The sequence below is a fragment of the Bubalus kerabau genome, chromosome X, assembly GCF_029407905.1.
Source record: "Bubalus kerabau isolate K-KA32 ecotype Philippines breed swamp buffalo chromosome X, PCC_UOA_SB_1v2, whole genome shotgun sequence".
Classification (NCBI taxonomy): Eukaryota; Metazoa; Chordata; class Mammalia; order Artiodactyla; family Bovidae; genus Bubalus; species Bubalus kerabau.
In genome coordinates, this window is record NC_073647.1 from 68,529,276 (window position 1) to 68,548,896 (window position 19,621).

Genomic DNA, 19,621 nt, shown 5'->3' on the forward strand with positions numbered 1-19,621 from the left:
AATTGGAGAAAACGTAAGTAAGGGTTAGGAATAAGAACAGGGTAGTTTAAATGTTATGAGAGAATACATGAGAAAGAGTATGCAACTAGGGCCAGTTTGGTCAGTACAGAAATAAGGATCTGTGATACTATCACTGCCTTCTAGGTGTTGATGTTGGAACACAAACCATTGGGGTAATTTAGCTTGGTTTATTTTTTCATGCTTACACATAATAGTTGTAAGTTATAGAAACTAATGTAATTTTAAAGAAACTAAATAAATGGAAGCTTGTGAAGATGAAAATTCTATTGTAAAAAAAAAGGACGTATTTGCTGGCAATGTATGATTTTTGTATATTGTCTTTTTGTTTATTGTTCTGTCCTATCTTATACAAAATAGTGTTCAGTTGACATACACAAATGATAAACCTTTTAAAGTCTTGAGATTTTCAGACTGTATTACATAATACATATTGAGGTAATAACCTTAGGTGTTTTGGGTTTGGGGTGAAGGAAGTTCTTAATTCATTTGAAATCCTAGCATTTTAGAGCTGGGAGGGACCTTGAGTATAACTGAATAACTATGGCTATGAAAGTGCTTTGTAAAATGCAAACTATTTTCTAGGTACAAGGTAATACCATGTAATACAAACTTTGTTCACTCATATGTGAAAAGGTAAAAGAGAATTTTGTAGTCACATGTTTGGTAATATGCAAAATGAGAAAGCAGTCATCTTCATTCTGGTTTAATCTTTGTTTGCTACATAGCAAATCCTTAGAAAAATATTGACATTAAGAAATAAGAAACCCAGATAGTTCTATAACTATTAAAGTGAATCAGAGGTTTAAAATAATCACTCACACACCCACCACCCACCCACCAGGCAGGTATCATTGTATAAGCAAATTCTAGCAAACATTGAAGGAATGTATCATTAGAGAATAAAGTAAGAAGGTATACTCTCTGACTTATTCTTTGCTACCAATATAACCTTGATAATTGAAACCAAATAAGAATTTTATGAATGTGGAAAACTAAAGGCTATCTTCAGCTATGAACATATATACAGATATACAAAATTGAAGGTTAGCAAACTGAATTGTTATATGTAAAAAAAAAAATGATTACACATTGTGACTAAGCTGTATTGTTTTCCAGCAATGCAAAGTTGATTTTACTTACAAAAATAGACAAGTGTCACTGCCACATTAATAGATTAAAGAAGGTTGTCCTAGCAGAGCCATAAAAGTCATTTGCTAAAATTTTACACATATACATAAATTTTAAAAAGAAAATACCAAGAAAAGGAACTTTCCATAACTGATAAAGGATGTTTGCAAAACCAAATGAAAACAAACACAACTCTTAAGGGGAAAATTTAGAAACACTCCAAAATTTTTTTTTGTGGGGGGGGCATGCCTTGTGTCATACCAGATCTTAGTTCCCCAACCAGGGATTGAACCTGAGCCTTCTGTAGCAGAAGGGCAGAATCTTAATGACTGGACTACTAAGGAAGTCCTGAAACACTCCTTTGTAAAATGGGGACCATTGATGGTCTCTTATTACTATTTCTCTTTAATGTTGTACAGGCTGCCCTTGCCAATGTGGGGATGCGTGAGTGCCTGTGTGCTCAGTTGTGTCTTGATTCTTTGAGACCCCATGGACTCTAGCCCACTAGGCTTCTCTGTCCTTGGAATTCTCCAGTCAAGAATACTGGGGTGGGTTGCCATTTCCTCCTCCAGGGGATCTTCCCAACCCAGGGATCAAACCCGCTTTGGCAGGTCAGTTCTTTACCACTGCACCACCTAGTGAGAAGATAAAATCCATTAAAAGCATAAGAGCTTTTTATTGAGGTATAGTTGATGTATTGGCCTCCTGGATAGCTCAGCTGGTAAAGAATCTGCCTGCAATGCAGTAGACCCCCATTTGATTCCTGGGTCGGAAAGTTCCCCCGGAGAAGGGATAGGCTACCCACTCCAGTATTCTTGGGCTTCCCCAGTAGCTCAGATGGTAAAGAATCCTGCAATGCAGCAGATCTTGGTTTTATCCCTGGGTTGGGAAGATCCCCTAGAGGAAGGCATGGCAACCCACTCCAGTATTCTTGCCTGGAGAATCCCATGGACAGAGGAGCCTGGCTGGCTACAGTCCATGGAGTTGCAAAGAGTCGAACACAATGGAGCAGCTAGGCACAGCACAACACAGTTGCTGTATTGCTGTACAATATGTTAGTTTCAGGTGTCCCACATAGTGACTTGACATTTGCATACATTACAAAATGATCACCATAAGTCTAGTGACTACCTGTCTCCAAAGCAAGTTATTATAATGTTTTTATAAAGTTATTATAACTTCTTATTTTGTATATTTGGAGAAGGCAATAGCACCCCACTCCAGTACTCCTGCCTGGAAAATCCCATGGACAGAGGAGCCTGGTGGGCTGCAGTCCGTGGGGTCGCTGAGGGTCGGACACGACTGAGCAACTTCGCTTTCACTTTTCACTTTCATGCATTGGAGAAGGAAATGGCAACCCACTCCAGTGTTCTTGCCTGGAGAATCCCAGGGATGGGAGAGCCTGGTGGGCTGCCATCTATGGGGTCACACAGAGTGGGACACAACTGAAGTGACTTAGCAGTAGCAGTATTTTGTATATTACATCCCCTTGGCTTACTTATTTTATTATATAACTGCAAGTTTGTACCTCTTAATTCCCATCACCTATTTCATCCCCCAACCCCTGGCAACAGCTGATTTATTCTGTGTATCTGTGAGTCTGTTTTTGTTTTGTATGTTGAATTTATTTTAAGATTCTGCACATACGTGAGACCATATGGTATTTATATTTCTCTATCTAGCTTATTTCACGTAGCATAATATCCTCTAGATTCATCCATGTTTCAAGTAGCAAGATTTCATTATTTTTGATGGCTGAGTAATATTCCACTGTGTGTATATGTGTGTGTGTGTGTGTGTCTGTCTGTGTGTGTATGTTTGTCACACACACCACATCTTCTTTATCCATTAGTCTGTCAATGGACATTTAGGTTGCTTCCATGTCTTAACTATTGTAAATGACACTTCAGTGAACACTGATGTGCATATACCTTTTTGAATTAGTGTTTTTGTTTTTTCAGGTAAATAGCCAGAAGTAAAATTGCTGGGTCATATGGTAGTTCTGTTTTTAACTTTTTGAGGAACCTCTATATTGTTGTCTGTAGGGGCTGCATCAATTTACAATCCCAACAGTGCACAAAGGTACCCTTTTCCTTTACATACCTGCCAACATCTGTTATTTGTTGTCTTTTATGATGATAGCCATTCTAACAGGTGTGTGGTGGTATCTCATTATGGTTTTGATTTGCAGTTTCCTAATGATTAGTGATGTTGTGCATCTTTTCATGTCCATTGGACATCTTTGTGTTGTCTGAGAAAAATAAATATCTATTCAGGTCCTCTTCCCAGCTTTTAATTTAGTTTTTTTTTTTTTCCTTTAATATTTGTATAAATTCTTTGTCTATTTTGGATATTAACCCCTTATTGAATTATCATTTGTAAATACCTTCTCCCTTCAATGGGCTCTCTTTTCATTTTGTTGATAGTTTACTTTGCTTTGCAAAAGTTTGACGTGGTCACATTTGTTTATTTTTGTTTTTATTTCCCTTGCCTGAGGAGACAGATCCAAAAATATATGCTAAACCAATGTCAGAGAGCATAGGGCCTCTGTTTTCTTTTTTTTTTTTAATTTTATTTTATTTTTTAACTTTTAGAAGTTTTAGGGTTTTAGGTCTTACATTTAAGCCTTTAATCCATTTTGAGTTTTATCTTTGTATATGGTGTGAAAAAGTAGTCCAGTTTGATTCTTTTGCATATAGCTGTCCAATATTCCCAATGTCATTTATTGAAGAGGCTGTTTTTCCCCATTCTTGCCTCCTTTGTCATGGATTAATTGACCATATAAGCATGGATCACAAGGGCTATATGCTTAGGGGTGCCTCCTATGCCGGTTGTGTGAGCCCTCCTATTGTGAATGACTACTGTGGACATGCTGGTAGGCAGGGCAGCCCCTGGCCTGGTTGGCTGCCAGACCCTACCTTGTGTGGAGGCTGCTGGCCACTGGAAGGTGGGAGCCAGTCCCTGGGCAAGGGATGGGATTGTCAAGTGGGTCCATGGCTAGTGCCAGCCTGCTGGTGGGTGGGCCTGGGTTACTGCAGGAATAGCTGCTTGGAGAAGGAAATGGCAACCCACTCCAGTGTTCTTGCCTGGAGAATCCCAGGGATGGGGGAGCCTGGTGGGCTGCTGTCTATGGGGTCACACAGAGTTGTACACAACTGAAGCGACTTAGCACCAGCAGCAGCTGCTTGGTATGGAGGTGTCCCAGGACTGGTGCTGACCAGCTGGTGGGTGGGTAAGCCAGAGACTTCTGCCATAGGGCAAAGGCCCAGTCACACCTGACCCACAGACTCTGCTGTGGACCTTCAAGGATGCAGCAGAGAATGGGGGAGAGGCTGCCCTGGCAAGGTTTCTTTCACCTTAAGTACATTTTCTCTTCTCTAGTCTGTGTCATCCCTAACTTTCACTCTTGAGAAAACACTAAATACTGGAGGATCAGAAAGAGGGCATCTGGTGTATTGAGACACCCATTAGCATTTTGATAAGTCCCCCAAGGTGCACCTCGAGGTCTCTTGATGTTTTCCATTTGAGCAACTGATGCAGTTCCAGTTCAGGGGTTTCTCCCTGTAGACAGGGCACCCAGTTTGTAAGGTGCTGCTTTGCACAAATGTCACAGGCTTAGTGGGACTTGGAAGTCACATTTGGGGCATTCTTGCCATTTGGTTTTTTGAATTTCTGGGCATCTCTTTGCCATTTGCTTTTTTGGAGTAACTTCCTGCTGGCGTGATTCGGTTTGGTTTGTTTGCTTTGAGTGCACAGATATTTTGTACTAATTGCTTCCTCTAAGGTTCCATCTCCAAGTCCCCTAGGAAAAGTCCTAAGTGATTGGTAGACCTATCATTATGATCCAATGAGGAGAAAACAAAAACTTGAAACTTTAACAAAGGCTTTCTAGGGGGAAACTTGCATTTCTGTCTTTGAGATGTAAATGTTGTATCTTATCTTCCTAGGACATTCTGTTTGTGTGTTTGTATGTATGTATGTATGTGTTTTGAAAACTCTGACCTTTTGGACAAAGGTCACAGGTCTAATGGAACTGGGAAGCCATGTTAATGTGACTCTCTGGCTGGCTAGGTTTTGGTTTATTCTGGTTACTTTGGTAACGCATAGACATCTGGTACTAACTGCTTCCTGTAAGGCTTCCTCTACTTTTCTTGTTTCTTTCTCCTCAAATCCCTGCGAACAGGCTAGTGGCTATGGAAGCAATTGAGGAACTCTGGCCAGGGTTACTCTCTGGTGTATTCCAAAGGCCCTGCAGCCCACTGTGCCACAGTATCTGCCACCCAAGCAAGTGAAGGCTCTCCTTTCCTTCTGCCTTAAGTTGAGAGCCAGGCCAATTAAAATTGTGCAAGCACAGGTCAGGCACTTAAAAGCCATTAGGGTGCCTGCTGCTTGAAGACTCCCTTGACAGGATAAGGGGGATCACGGAATGGACCAGGCTACTGGGGTATCCACCCCCAACAAGACAACTTCCGTGCAATACCAGACACATCTGGCTCAAGCATAACACTGAGCCCACTTTTCCCTGGTCACTGCCTTCCTGGCAAGACTATGAGATGGATTCCTCAGCCTATCTTTCCTATTACCTTCACCTCTTTCCCCCTTGGTACAGATTGATTTACAGGAGGCTAAGTGTTGCCTCTGAGCCTTCCCAAGAGGCCTTCTTCCCTAAGCTAGAAAGGGAAAAACTTTCCAACATAGGTAAATTGGTATGTCAGTCCTTCAGTTTCATTGAGGTAGCCACACAATTCTTTTTTTTTAAAAAAAGTAAAAACAAAACAATCCTTGTTTTACAAATGTAATCTTTACAGGACCAGAAGGGTGGCTCCAAAATTAATCCAAAGCCCACCAGTCCTTTTACCACTTCCCAAATCCTCCATGTTTATCTTAAGAGGCTTGTAAATATTTTCAAAAAGGGAAACAAAGTCATCCTAGGAAGAACTTGCCTGTATCTTTAAGATGCAAGTGTCCTATCTGGTCTTCTCAGGACCACTCATCTCTGCTGTCTCTTAAAATGCAAATTTTAGAGGGGGTAAACTAGAAGTTGGCTTGTCCAAGGTAAATAGAAATCCTAAATGCTTTTTCTGCAAATATTTAGCCATCTAGCCAAGTGAATTTGACTTGTTTCATCTGTCAGAAACCCAATTTTAATACAACTTCTTTTGTAAACTGATGGGTTTTACATTGCTGAACCTGACTCAGGGCTGAAATCTTAAAATAAGAACTAAGGTCTCTGTGTGTGTATGTATCTTTGACTTTGGATAACATTGCCTTGGTTGATTTGTAAAAGAGCTCTATTTAATTGGCTTAAATATAAGTAAGTACTTACAAACCAAACAATTCAAAATACAAAAGAAATTAAGCTAAGTGAGTTTCAGGCTCACATGAGCTGGGAAGTATTTAGAATCAAATTAATATCTGAAATTAATGTTTGTTATTACACATTTGTCATCAAGGAAAGGAACTTGGTATGAAGAAAATTTTAAGGACAGAAAATGTAAATGAAATAAGAGCTTTAGATAAATTCTATTAAGGGTAATAGTGGCATAGTGGTAAAGAATCTGCCTGCCAATGCAGGAGATTCAGGTTTCATTCCTGGCTTGGGAAGATTCCCTGGAGGAGGAAATGTCAACCCACTCCAGTATTCTTGCCTGGAAAACTCCACGGACAGAGGAACTTGGTGGACTACAGTCCATGGGGTCGCAGAGTTGGACACGACTGAGCATACAATATTAAGAGAAAAAAAATGACATTATATTCCTATATCACACCTATAAAAATCAATGCCAGAGATATCAAATGCTTAAATATGAAAGGCAAAACTTTTAGAAGAACTTACAGAAAGTATCTGTTTGCCTTTAGGATAAGGAAGCAACTTGTGGATAGCACTAAGAAATGGTAACCATAAAAGAAAGATTAATAAGCTTAACTACATTAAAATTAAGAACTTCTGGGACTTCCCTGATGGTCCAATGGCTGACTCCATGCTCCCAGTGTAGAGGGCCCAGGTTCTATTCCTAATCGGGAAACTAGATCCTGCATGCTGCAACTAAGACCCAGCAGAGCCAAATAAATAAATAAACTATTTTTTAAAGGATAAAACAAAAATTAAGAACTTTTGTCCATCAAAAGACACCCCCCAAAAATTCAAAAACTGTGTGAAGATATTTGCAATAGTATAATCAACAAAGGTATTCAATATATATAAGCAACTAATACAAATAAGAAAAAGACAATCTAGTAGAAAAAATGTTCAAAAATATTAGGAGTATTTCACGAAAGAGGATGCATAGATGAACTATAGGTATATGAAATGTTGTTGAACATAATTAGTAGTAAGAGAAGTACAAAATAAGACCACAACAAATTGCCATTTTGTATCATTAGATTGACAAAAAATAAGAAAGTTAGGAATTTCCCTGGCTGTCCAGAGATTAAGACTCTGTGCTTCCACTGCAGAAGTCACAGGTTCAATCCCTGGTCAGGGAACTAAGATTCCATATGCTGCGTGGTACAGCCAAAATAAATAAATAAATAAATTTAACAGAACCAAAATTTGGAGAGGATGTGGCTCAATGGAATTCTTGCACATTGCTGCTGAAACTGTTAATAGTTTAATATTTAGTAAATATTAATAAATATTTATAATATTAATAAACTAAGTGAAGAGTTAATAAATACTACTTTAGAATAGTTTGGAATTATCCTATAGAGTGACTTCCCTGGTGGCTCAGACAGTAAAGCATCTGCCTACAATGTGAGAGACCCTGGTTCGATCCCTGGGTTGGGAAGATCCTCTGGAGAAGGAAATGGCAACCCACTCCAGTACTCTTGCTTAGAAAATCCCATGGACAGAGGAGCATGGTAGGCTCCTACAGTCCATGGAGTCACAAAGAGTCGGACATGACTGAGCGAATTCTTCATCCTATACAGTGGAACATTTGCATATTTTATAATCCAGGTTTTCTCTTCTGGATATAATACCTTAGAAAGTATTTGCCTGTGTGTACAAGGAGATATGTCGAAAAAAATTCATAGTGACTGTTTGTTATGACAAAAGCTGGAAATAACCCATATGTCCAGCAATATGATCAAGAGTAAATAGAATTGTAGTATATCAACACCCTGGAACATTATTCTCAGTAGAAATGAGAAAAAAAAAATGCTACATGCAGCTGCATGGATGAATTTTAAGACCATAATGTTAAGTGGGGAAAAAAGTAGCCGTAGAATACTACATTATGGTATTACTCCATTCTTTAAAGTTCAAAAACAAATCCAAATAGTGTACTATTTGGGCAAAAACACTTAAGTGATTTTTTTTAAACCTTTTTAAAAATTTAAGTATATGGTAAAACACAAAGATAAGTGGATGTGATAATGTCAGAATAGATAGAAGAAAGCTATTGAAAATGATCTAGTTCTTAGGTTTAGTGGTGGACTCAAAGCATTCAATCTTTTTGCTGTGTGATATATACATGTGTATATTATTTTATATGTATATCATATTAAAGTAATATATTTCTTTTTCAGAAATCTGCCTGAATATTCGAGATTTTCCTAATATAATTATCATCCCAGAAAAGCAGGTGAAACCAGAATGGAGATTGCCAAAATTGAATAACCGTTTTGTTACGAGGTAAAATAGATTCTTGTAAAATATCTCAAATATTAATTTTCACTGTTAGTCACTGAAACAAGGTATTATAATTTGCTCAAAATCTACCCCAAATTATGCTGTAGCAGTTAAATATATATGTATTTTCATTCATATTTGTAGAATGCTTTTTTGCTATTTAAAAATAAAATATCTATTTAATAATTTTCCTTCTTTTAGATCAGAACTGGATAAGATGCCAAATAATTCTATCTGTGATGTTATTGGAGTTTTGGTTTTTGTAGGAAGGGTCCAGCGGTCAAAAAAGAAGGGTAAGCTTCTGATATTGAAAGTCATAAAATGTATTTCAGTGAATAATTCTGTGTTCATATGTGCATAATCCATTGTCTTCATTTATTCTAATATTCTATCCATATAGATAGCCGTGAAGATTTTCGGTCATATCGCTGGATTCACATTGCTGACGGGACATCAGAACAACCATTTATAGTGGAGCTGTTTTCAACATCTCAGCCAGAAATCTTTGAACATATTTACCCAAGTACTCAGTTCAAATATTATTATCATTTTATATTTGGAAATGGGAACATTAACTGAAAAAAATAGCAGAGTATACTAACTTACAGAATGCCATGATACTGAGCTAGCAAATTCAAGCAGTCTGATAGCACATATAAATTTTTTTCTATATTAATATTATAAGTGGTATTATAGATATTAACTGTCTTCTGGTTTTCTATTCAGAATTAATTTGGGATTGAAACTAGCTTTTCAGAAAACAGGTGCTCTTATTAATTCTCACTTTTAGCATTTTAGACATAAAAACTTGAAATTCTGTGAAACTAAAGCATAGACCATTTCCTTTGTATCCGTTTGGAAACTGAATTAATAGACCCCATTTAAGACAATGAAGACTTTATTAATGTAGAATTAACTGGTAGAGGATTGGGAAACTATGTAATTAAATAATGACAGTGGTAAGTATGATGTCATTTGAGTATGAAATTAATATTAGGTTAATGGTGTTATACCACCTGGTCAATATTTTACTTACTTTGGTGTTGATTTTTCCCCTTATATTTATTCATATACATAGGTATTTTTTCCACTACTTTCAAGACATTTAAAGTATGTCCTACTATGTATTTTATGTAACAACTTAGTCTACAGATCTATTTTGATGAGGAAAAATATATTTAATACTTTCTTATAACAACTTCAGTGAAATTTTTCCTTGTTTGAATTTGTAACATAAATCTATTTTAGATATGGTGAGCTGTTTTCCAAATAAGTATATGAATGAAATACTGATTGTTAAATGCTTGCCAAAATTGGGGAAATTCCCAATCTTGACTACATGTATTTTTTTTTTGATCGGCAACAACATAGAAATGGTAGAATATCAGGATACCTAGAGACCATATACAGGGCTGTTCTGCTACCCCTTTATTCTCTATTGTAAAATGGTATTACCCACTATTCAGATATTACTTCATTAGAATCCACCTTATGCTTGTGAGATTAAAATTTTAAAATATATGTATATGAATAGAACTAAACATTACCCCAACTATGATTGGAGGGGAGACCAGAAAGAGAATTTTGACCAAAACCAAGGTACGGGTTTCCAAGGTAAGTGGGGCTATGACCTTTCATATAACTTCTCTCAGGGCATAGATGGTTGATAGTGATGATCGCTCATGACAATTTAGATGGGTTTTATGGCCAGATCCCTCTCTCTTTATAGCCACTATAGCTGTTTTAATAGCTAACTGACACAGGTTTTGGCAAATGATTTTTCACAGAAATGTTGCCATGTAGTCACATTCTATTTCTTATGGAAACATGAAATATATCTTTTAAGAAAAGTTTATATGGAGCCTAGTGAGATTTACTCTAGTACAAGAGTTGACAACAATCACTATTCATTTTCATCTTTTGACCAAGAGTGAAGGAAAAAATTGTGAAATAAATGGTGAACATTAAGGAAGCTTCAGGCCTATGAAGGAGAACATAACTAAGGATCTTCTGGAACAGTACCAGAATCCTTTGGTAGTAGGGCATCTGTTTTACTTTATGTGTGTGTGCTCAGAATCACAGGCTTTGGCGATACATGGTGCTGTGGAAGGCCCATGGTGTGTGCATGCTGGGGCACCACTGGCCCAGGGCCCCTTTTTTTACTTTTCATTAAGGAAAGTGAAGAACTAAGGGGAAAACTTTTTCACTGCTTACTATATATTAGTTGCTCATAGATGTTACTTAATTTTGTACTTACAGTTACCTTTTGAAGAGGTGATGTTTTTTACAAATTTATGGGTGAGGAAATAAAGGTCAAGAGAGATTTTAAACAGCTAGAAGGTGTTAGGTTCAAATACCGTATTTTTAGCAACCATGAACTTAGAATTAGAGATTTCTTTAGTATTCTTATGTCAGCATATTTAATAATGAATACTCACATCTTTGTATAGTTTTTTAAATAAATGAAAAACAATATAAATCAAGAGAATTATTCTTAGTCATTTGAACAGATTTTCTTTCTTTTCATTGCTCCAAAATAAAGAACTAGTAAATGAGAGATATAGGAAATGAATTTATAGATATTATCATGCTCTAGGAAAATATTTATTCTCAAATGAGGGCTTACTGTTGATAGGAAATTGCAAGTATTTATATTTATTTCTTCATTTCCTGATTTGTAAGACAACTGTTTTGGGACACATAAGTTAAAATTTTAAAGATATTTTTGCTTAAGTAAACTCTTCCTAAATAACCTGATAGTTACAAAACAGTTGATAGCTTTTGAAAGTGGTTGAAATCTGAAGACATGATAATCTCATTTTCAAGGATTCTTTTTAGTCTATCTAGTTGGTGAGGAAAGCCAACAGAAAAGAATACGTGGTAGAAGCCCTGTCTTTGAGATTTAAAGTCTAATTGAGATAAACACAATTAAAACACTTGCATAAACAAGTTCACATTAATAGTGTGTAGCCCTATCTAATGGAAAGAGTGAGAGTAATTTCGGGGATCAAGGTTAGATTGGGTTAATCAGTGAAAACATGGAGAAGCTCAGTGTTTTTTTTTCTCTGTAGGAAATAACGGTTCACACTCAGTTGTATGGCCAATTAAAAGACTTTCACTCGTCAGCTGTCCAGCAAGCAGGGCCTTCGGTTATGTGCAGCTGCTGTATTAATACTTGCTAAAGGAAAAGTGTTAGATCCTTGTTGCTCCAAGTGTGGTCAAAGGGCTAACAGCACTAGTATCACTCGTGCTAAGATCTCACTAAGCAAAGAATTTCAGGCCCCACACTAAAACTACTGAATCTGAATTTACATTTTAACAATTATCCCAAGTGATTCCTGAGTTCAGTAAAACTTGAGAAGCACTCTGTTAGATTGTGATCTAGGTATTTCCCTTTGAAATGCATAAATAATTTCATAAGTATTTTCTTTTCTTGCAGTGACATATTTCACGTGTACACAGCTGAAAGTTGTCAGAAAAGATGATCAAGTACCTAAACTGCTTTACCTCACCACTACAAACGAGAGTCACGTGTTTATGACTAGTAAGCAATTTCTTTGTATATATTTAATTGGAAATCTAATATATTTTCTCTTCATTAAATTAAATTTTATTATAACATTCAACCACAAGATAGCCTTATTTTGAACTCCTTCACTATAAGATTGGTTTAACAAAGAGTATGTGTGTGTGCGCACAGTAGTTGCTCAGTCGTATCTGCCTATTTGCAACCCCATGGACTAGCCCACCAGGCTCCTCTGTCCATGGGGTTCTCCAGGCATGAATACTGGAGTGGGTTGCCATTCCCTTCTCCAGGGGATCTTCCTAACCCAGGGATCGAACCCGGGTCTTCTGCATTGCAGGCAGATTCTTTACCATCTGAGCCACCAGGAGGCCCCAACAAAGAATATACAGCTTATGAAATCTATTGCTTCGAGGTGATTTACAATTCAAGCAACAATTTTCTGACTTTCTGAAGAATTTTATGTCCTTTGGTTAACTTTAATTCCTGCTTAATGTTAAGTTAGATAATCATAAATGGCTTCACAGATTGAAGACTTGTTTGGCCCTGTATCACAATAAGGATTCAACTAACAATAGTTTTAAAATGTTAAAATGAAAATGTATGTTAAATTTTGGTCCCCAGACTTGCATTTTACTTAACATAGCAAGCAAAGTCTCACTGCTTATCTACAAGTTTATTATTTTTTTCCATTCTCTCTAATAATGTGGGCAAAAAAATCAGATGAGTGAGAGAGTACTGTGGAATGTTTTACTTACTAGAATGCTACCATCTTGGTAATTAGGAAATTTGTCAAAGAAGAGTCCTAGGAAGGATGTAATACACATCTTTGTTTATACCTCATTTTATAAATATGAATAATATCAGATCTAATATATACTAATAATATCAGATGTAAATGACACTTATGTACATTTCTAAAGCATGAGTTTAAATGCTGAGCTATATTCACAGAAAATTTAGTTCATATGTGCTATCATACCTTCAGGGTAATACATAAAAATTGGTTTTCTAAGAAGATGCTAACCAGTTGGATAGCTAGAAAAGTCCAGACTATTAGTTTTCTTTTTCTTCTGGCTTTTTTTGGTGTCCTACAGACAGCTACAGTGTAGTCCACAGAAACTGTAATATGTTTGATTTCATTCTAGATTTCGGATTTATTTACCATCTTTGATAATTTTGTATGCATATTCAGTATAATTATGTGCTACATAGTGAATAAGTTGACTTCTTTTCTTGGTGACATAAGATTGATCTTATATTAAAATGTTTTTATACACAAAAAAGTCCAGGCGGTTTACTACAGTGATTTATTTGTTTTTTGTTTTTTGTTTTTCCCTTATTTTTTACCCTTCGTGCAATGAGGTCATAAAGGCCAGCTGCATAACGATGATGCCAAGGTAAAAAATTTTATTCGGTGGGTTAAAGAGAAGAACTATTCTGGCGAAGGGAAGAATACTGTTATAGGTGGATATTACCCCTATCCACCAGTGCCAGAGACATTTTGGAAGTATAGTAGTTCTCGTAAAGGTACTGATGAAATTACTAGTCGTTTATGATTATATGCTATATGTATGGTATATGCCTTGTCATTTAGTCATCTTTACTCTTTAATTTGAGTAGGCCAAAGTGTAGCAATACTCACTGTTAATAATTTGATCTTTGTAAATATATAAAAACATATGTCATGTCCCATAAAGGTGGATATTTTTATTTTATTAGACTGTAAGGAAAAAGGAATATAGACTGACTAAATGGAGATATCTTGATTTAAGGTCTTTGAGATCAAATCTGCGTTGTTATTAGATCCCAACTCTTATAATATTATTTAAATTAAACATATGAAAGGATACATTGGACAATTTGATATCAAGATACAACTGTATTAGGCCACTTTTATGAAATGATACATAGATATCCCTTGGTATCCATAGGGGATTGGTTCAAGGAGCCCCATGGATACCTAAATCTTCAGATGTTCAAAAGCCTTACATAAGGGATATACAGTGATTACAGTTGGCTCTTTGTATCTGAAGGTTTGCAAAACTTATAGATATGTGTATTGCAAAACTTGTGGATGACTGTGTATTGGATATAACACGGCTGAGGCTCCACCTTTAAATAAAAATGATATCAAAATTAGTGAGATTCAGAATAAGTACTGATGAGAGACACTAATTTATTTTAGTAGAATTAAAATATGATAGTTGAAAAGTGTAGCATATGTTCTTTTTGAAAAGCCGTGGGATAATTTCACAGCTTTGGAAAAAAAGAAACTTTGAAATACTGATCTATCATTAGCTAAATATTGGCATCCTTCTATACTTCATAATGCCAGCAATATGTAGTATATGCTATATATAGCATATAGAATACAGAAAATATTAACATGTGTGCTTCTATGCAATGGCTAAGCAACACTTTATAGTTTGAAGTATGATATATAAATTGCATTCAATATGTAAAATTTCTGTTTCAAATTAAGACACCAGACTAGAAGACGGTATAACAATTTAACTGAAATATATTTTGCCAGTTTTACCAACATCACGTAAGGGGATGCCAAATATAAACACAAAGTCGCACATATTTAAGTTATTAGCAAGTTTATAATTTTCATGTTGTGAAATTACGTTGCAAATCTAATTCTTATTTTTGTCATTTCAGTTCTTTAAAACTTACAATTTCCTTGGAATTACTCTTTTGCAGCTGAATCACTCTTGACAGCTATAAGGGAAGTAAAGGTGGAGATTGAAGATCTGCAGTATAGGGAACAAAAGCGCATTGCAATTCAGGGAATAATTACTGTTATAAAGTATGTCCCACATCACAGTGCAACTCAAAGTGCCTCAGCATCTGAAACACTATGGGTATGGTGGCAGAGAATTAATAGTATATCTCTGAAAGCACTCTGATTCTAACCACAATTAGATTTATATCTTTTTTTTAATTTAAATTTATTTATTTTAATTGGAGGCTAATTACTTTACAATATTGTATTGCTTCTGACACACATCAACATAAATCTGCCATGGGTGTACACGTGTTCCCCATCCTGAACCCCACTCCCACCTCCGTCCCCGTACCATCCCACCGGGTCATCCCAGTGCACCAGCCCCAAGGATCCTGTATCAAACCTGGATTGGCGATTAGCTTCATATATAATATTATACATGTTTCCATGATATTCCCCCAAGTCATCCCACCCTCTCCCTCTCCCACAGAGTCCAAAAGACTGTTCTATACATTGGTGTCTCTTTTGCTGTCTTGCATACAGGGTTATCGTTACCATCTCTCTAAATTCCATATATATGCATTAGTATACTGTATTGGTGTTTTTCTTTCTGGCTTACTTCACTCTGTATAATAGGCTCCAGTTTCATCCAGCTCATTAGAACTGATTCAAATGTATTCTTTGTAATGGCTGAGTAATACTCCATTGTGTATATGTACCACGGCTTTCTTATCCATTCATCTGCTGATGGACATCTAGGTTGCTTCCATGTCCTGGCTATTATAAACAGTGCTGTGATGAACATTGGGGTACACGTGTCTCTTTCAGTTCTGGTTTCCTCGATGTGTATGACCAGTAGTGGGATTTCTGGGTCATAAGGCAGTTCTATTTCCAGTTTTTTAAGGAATCTCGACACTGTTCTCCATAGTGGCTGTATAGTTTGCATTCCCACCAACAGTGTAAGAGGGTTCCCGTTTCCCTACACCCTCTTCAGCGTTTATTGCTTGTAGACTTTTGGATCACAGCCATTCTGACTGGCGTGAGATGGTACCTCATTGTGTTTGATTTGCATTTCTCTGATAATGAGTGATGTTGAGCATTTTTATGTGTTTGTTAGCCATCTATATGTCTTCTTTGGAGAAATGTCTGTTTAGGTCTTTGTCCCACTTATTGATTGGGTTGTTTATTTTTCTGGAATTGAGCTGCAGGAGTTGCTTGTGTATTTTTGAGATTAATTCTTTGTCAGTTGCTTCATTTGTTATTATCTTCTCCCATTCTGAAGGCTGTCTTTTCACCTTGCTTAGAGTTTCCTTTGTTGTGCAGAAGCTTTTAATTTTAATTAGGTCCCATTTGTTTATTTTTGCTTTTATTTCCACTATTCTGGGAGGTGGGTCATAGAGGATCCTGCTATGATTTATGTCGGAGAGTGTTTGGCCTATGTTCTCCTTTAGGAGTTTTATAGTTTCTGGTCTTACGTTCAGATCTTTAATCCATTTTGAGTTTATTTTTGTGTATGGTGTTAGAAAGTGTTCTACTTTCATTCTTTTACAAGACTCCCTTCCCGGGATGGAGCTCCATCCCTACCTCTTTTGTCTCTTTATTTGTCATTTATATTTTTTCCTACCTCCTTTCGAAGACAATGGGCTGCTTTTCTGGGTGCCTGATGTCCTCTGCCGGCATTCAGAAGATGTTTTGTGGAATTTACTCAGCATTTAAATGTTTTTTTGATGAATGTGTGGGGAAGAGAGTGGTCTCCCCATCCTATTCCTCTGCCATCTTAGGACCACCTCCCCGGCATTATATCTTGTACAATTCATTCAGAACTCAAATGTATTAACTCTTAATGATGTAAACCTAAAAGTAAAAGCTTCATTTTCAGTTTGTTTTCTTTTTATGTCATTTATTTTGGAGCAGTCTGGACTAAAGTCACAGCCTCTGATATTTCCCTAGGCCCTCCAAACTTGGTATTTTGTTTTTGCTTTCTATGTAATATGAGCCTGTCATGATAGCGTTTATTTAGATTTCCAGGTCATATTTTTTACTACGTTCATTTCTTACCTTATGTCCAGGCCGAAAGTATATGTACATTCCCACTGGAAGTTTTTAGCTCTATTGTCAGACTTGGCAGTTCTACCCAAATTTTATTAAGAGGTAGCAATGACTCTTGGAGGATAAATGCTGTAGAAGAGGCCACTTCTGAACTCTAGGCAAAATCAAGACAAATTAATTTTTTCCATGAGTTTGTGTTTTTAAAAGTTATTTCTAAGATTACTATTCTTATGGAAAGAAGCATCTAATCCAACTTTACAGTTACATAAGAAAGACTTTTGTTTATCTTTTTGAAGTATGTTACTAGCAGTTAGATTAAGATAAATCAACTTTATAAAAGCATTGTTATGATTACAAAGTTTTGTCACAACTCAAGTTACAAAAAATGGATATGCTAAAAGTGTAGAGTCTTTTAAGAGAGAAATAATTCTTGTGAATTAGTTTAAAATGTTTTCTTCAAATTTTTGGTTTTAGGATGCTGACCAACCCTCAACATCCGAAGCAGCTAGAAAAGAAAGTCAACGTCAGGAAAAAGATGGTAAACGTCATCACGATGATGGTTCTGGGAGATCTCAATGTCATTCTGCATGTGCAAGTTCAAACCCTGTCACGAAGAAAAGAATTACGCAAACCCCAAGTGGCAAACAGTAAGTCATTTGTATTAAGTATATACATAGCATATGGTTTTTCATTTTTTCTATCGTATAAAATGAGCAGTGCTACTAGAAGTTGTATAGTTTTCTACAGCTGCCAAAGTCCAAGATCAAGGTATAGGCAGGGTGGGTTCCCTCTGAAGGCTATGAGGAAGAATCTGTTCCATGCATCTCCTTTAGCTGCTAGTGGTTTAGTGGCAATCTTTAGCATTCCTTGGCTTATGGAAGTTATCACTTGAATCTCTGCCTTCATCTTCACATGGCATTCTCCCTGTGGGTATATATGTGTCCAAGTTTTTCTTTAAGGACACCAGCCATATTGGATTAGGGACCCACTCTGGAGTACCAGTCTACTCTAGTATGAACTCATCTTAACTGATTACATCTTCAATGACCCTACTTCCAAATAAGGTCATATTTTTATGGTCATTGAGCATGTAATTGGTTACATATTGGTAGTCAGGGTGGTGTTTGGCAGGAACATAATTCAGTCCATAACAGTCTGCCCTCTAAAAACTCATGTCCTTCTCACATACAAAATACATTCACTCCATCAGAACATCCCCCAAAGTCTTAATCTATACCAGTATTAACTCTCATTCCTAAATATCATATAAATCTTATATGGATGAGATGCAGGGTGTTTCATCCTGGAACAAAATTCTTTTCCATCTGTGAGCCTATGAAACTAGACATATTACCTTCCAAAATACAATGGTGGGACAGACATAGGCTAAGTATTCCCCATTTCAAAAGGGATAAATTGGGAAGAAAAAGGAGGTTATGGGCCACGGGCAAATTTGAAACCTAGCAAGGCAAATACCATTTGGCTTTAAGGCCCCAGAATTATCCTCTCTGGCAGAGTACTGTGTCCTTTGGGCCCACTGAGATGGCAGCCCTACCCCCATGGCACTGAGTGGTGGCCCTGCACTCTGGAACTGAGAAAGTGGCCCTGGCTTCTGGAATTCAGGAGGTGTCCCTGCTTTCTAGAATGGAGGAAATGGCCTCACTTCTCGGGATCATTTTCCCATTTTCTTGAAGGATAATACTTGATCACAGCTAGATATCTCTGTCAACTCATTTCCTGACTGTAGAATCCCAGAAGTCCAATGGCATTGCAGTCCTGCATTTCTTCCCACCTATGTTCCTTTCAGTTGAAGCTAATAGCATGCCTACTGAGTTGGTTGACTGGATCCACAAGTCGTAATCTCTTGGGCATGTGGTTATCTAGCAATGTTCTTAGTATGCTTCCCAAAGCAAGCTTTCATATGTTTTCCAATATGAAAGGCTGAAAATTTTTCAAGTATTGATGGTTCTTTTTTTTTTTTTTTTCATTTTTATGTCATTTTTTAATTTTTTGGCCATGCTGCACAGCTTGTGGGATCTTAGTTCCCCACCCAGGGATTGAACCCAGGCCCTTGGCAGTGAAAGTGTGGAGCCCTAACCACTGGACCTCCAGGGGATTCCTTGATTCTTTTTTTTCTTCACAATTCCTTTTCAACTCTTCTCCCTTCTTGTATTTTACTATAAGCATTAAGAAGAAACCAGACTGTGTCTTCAACACTTTGCTTAGAAATCTCTTCATCTAAATATACAAGTTCATCTTATACATGTTTCACTTTCCATCCAACAGAACACAGTTTGGCCACATACTCTGCCACTTTGTATCAAGGATTATCTTTCACCCAGTTTCCAATAACATTTCTGTCTGAAACCTTACCAGAAGCACATTTTACATTCACATTTCTAGTTCTGTTCATGACACTGAATGTATTCTCTTAGACAGAGGAAACTTTCTCTACCACTCCTTTTCTTTCAGAGCCCTCAAGAGATTCTCCTTCAAAATCCATATTTCTACCAACATTCTCTTCAGGGCTTTC

The 19,621-nt window shown here is 36.8% G+C and overlaps 1 protein-coding gene across 4 annotated transcripts in view; it reads left to right on the top strand.

Annotated features, from left to right (window-relative positions):
* The window catches only part of RADX (RPA1 related single stranded DNA binding protein, X-linked), a 92,680-nt gene that overhangs the window by 21,377 nt on the left and 51,682 nt on the right, over positions 1-19,621 (top strand). For 2 of the 4 annotated variants that reach the window (XM_055563995.1, XM_055563996.1), the window contains exons 4-10: positions 8,680-8,785; positions 8,984-9,075; positions 9,183-9,305; positions 12,222-12,326; positions 13,671-13,835; positions 15,015-15,175; positions 17,563-17,735. In XM_055563995.1, the coding sequence (XP_055419970.1) occupies positions 8,680-8,785; positions 8,984-9,075; positions 9,183-9,305; positions 12,222-12,326; positions 13,671-13,835; positions 15,015-15,175; positions 17,563-17,735 (925 nt within the window). The remainder of the gene's footprint in view (positions 1-8,679; positions 8,786-8,983; positions 9,076-9,182; positions 9,306-12,221; positions 12,327-13,670; positions 13,836-15,014; positions 15,176-17,562; positions 17,736-19,621) is intronic. The other 2 variants (XM_055563997.1, XM_055563998.1) reach the window with 1 other exon arrangement.